Genomic DNA, 1,968 nt, shown 5'->3' with positions numbered 1-1,968 from the left:
TTGCAAGAACCTGCTTCGAATAGGAGCAGGCTGACCAATTTGTGAAGAATTTTGCTGAGATGGTGATGAGCTTCTGTATTTGGTTGAATTTGTGGATTAGGTGGAGATATGTGAAGATATAATCCACAAATGCATCTTGCAAAGATCTGGTGCATGCATGAGGTCAACATTTGGAGAAGACTCGAGCTAATTCAATGGATAAGCTTCAGAAGAGCAAAACGCATCGTTTCATTTACTTGAAAATAAAGAAGGGCAAAGCAGTCATTTCCAGCATATTGTAATAGAATAACGGCAAGCTACGTGTTTTAATCTGAGTGGTCTGCATAATAAGTTGGACGATGTCGTTTTGAAGCTGGTGTGTAATATATATGCACAGAACTCTTTCTCTTCGATGGATGTAACAGAAATAACAGAAACCAGTCTTTCTTCAAGCTTGTGAACGAGAGAGGAGCTCCAAGATTCTTCTTTACCTTTTCTTTAATTGTATTCTTTTCTGAGTGAGAAATCATCTCTAAGTGAGATTGAGTGATTGTATAAGTTGAAAGGGTGTATAATGGGGCTTCGGGATTTGGTGAGTATGTTTTCTATGTGAAAACCTGTGTGTATACAAGAGGTGATGGTTTGTGTAACTACTGCAAGATCAATAAGAGACCAGAAGCTCTCACCGGAGCAACGAGGACATAGGTCATCTTGACCGAACCTCGATAAGTTGTGTTGTGTTTGTTTTGTTCTGATTTTCGAACATTGAGTTTAAGAACGTAAAGCAATCTCAATTGGCCCAATTCATTTAGAATTTTTCCTACAAGAAGATTGGAGGACAGATCAAATTTCTGCACTTGAGTAGCTTTCCCAAGTTCACAAGGTAGAATGCCAAAAACTTTATAGCTAGAGATGTTCAGCATAGTTAGTTTTTGACAGTGTCCCCAATTTCTAGTAAGTTTCCAAAAAACTTATTGTTGCCTAAGTCCAAGTGAAACCGGACTAAGGAGCTGTAATTTCTCATGCTTTTTGGAATGGAATCTATAAAATGGTTGTATCCTACTGCAACCCTTTTAAGTCTCCCACCCAGACAAATATTTTCTGGAAGAGAGCCATACAAGAAGTTATTGCTTAAAAAAAGGTATTCCAGATTTGTAAGGTTATTCATTTCAGGAGGAAGGGATCCTGTAATGTTGTTAGCGAACAAACTGAAGATGGCGAGGGATGTAAGGTTTCCAATGGATGCAGGAATTGAGCCACTAAGATGGTTCCCAGACAAGTAAATCTCTTCAAGAGATTTAAGCTGTCCGATGGACACAAGTATGGAGCCAGTTAGATGGTTATCCCACACATAAAGGATAGCAAGTGATTTAACCTGCCCAATCTCATTGGGGATGGACCCATCTATTTTGTTTCCACCAAGTTCCAAATCAATTAACTTACTTGAATTTCCAATGGACATAGGAATTGGGTCAGTGAGCTGGTTATCATTCAAATAAAGGATAGTAAGTGATTTAAGCTGTCCAATCTCATTGGGGATGGACCCAACTATTTTATTTACACGAAGTTCCAAATCGGTTAACTTGCTCAAGTTTCCAATGGACACAGGAATTGAACCAGTGAATCGGTTACCATTAAAATAAAGGGAAGTGAGTGATTTAAGCTGCCCAATGTCATTGGGGATGGACCCCAGCTATTTTGTTTCGAGCAAGATCCAAATGAGTTAACTTGCTAAAATTTCTAATGGACATAAGAATTGAGCCAATGAGTTGGTTATCATATAAATAAAGGGTAGTGAGTGGTTTAAGCTGCCCAATCTCAATGGGGATGGACCCAACTATTTTGTTTGTACTAAGTTCCAAATCAGTTAACTTGCTCAGGTTTCCAATGGACATAGGAGTTGAACCTGACAAATTGTTACTATGAGCATGAAATAACTCAACAGACACCAAAATGCCTATTTGAGGTGGTATAAAGCCATGCAAATAA

The 1,968-nt window shown here is 38.5% G+C and overlaps 1 protein-coding gene across 1 annotated transcript; it reads right to left on the bottom strand.

Annotated features, from left to right (window-relative positions):
- Window positions 1-629: 629 nt before the first annotated feature.
- Window positions 630-1,441, bottom strand: LOC132803133 (probable leucine-rich repeat receptor-like protein kinase At1g35710). Its single transcript, XM_060815387.1, has 2 exons — window positions 978-1,441; window positions 630-885 (listed from the first exon to the last, which is right to left on the bottom strand). Exons 1-2 carry the CDS (start codon window positions 1,439-1,441, stop codon window positions 630-632), a joined length of 720 nt encoding a protein of 239 aa, XP_060671370.1.
- Window positions 1,442-1,968: the final 527 nt, after the last annotated feature.

This window comes from Ziziphus jujuba, chromosome 3 (genome assembly GCF_031755915.1).
Source record: "Ziziphus jujuba cultivar Dongzao chromosome 3, ASM3175591v1".
NCBI lineage: Eukaryota > Viridiplantae > Streptophyta > Magnoliopsida > Rosales > Rhamnaceae > Ziziphus > Ziziphus jujuba.
This window is presented reverse-complemented; position numbering and strand designations above follow the sequence as displayed.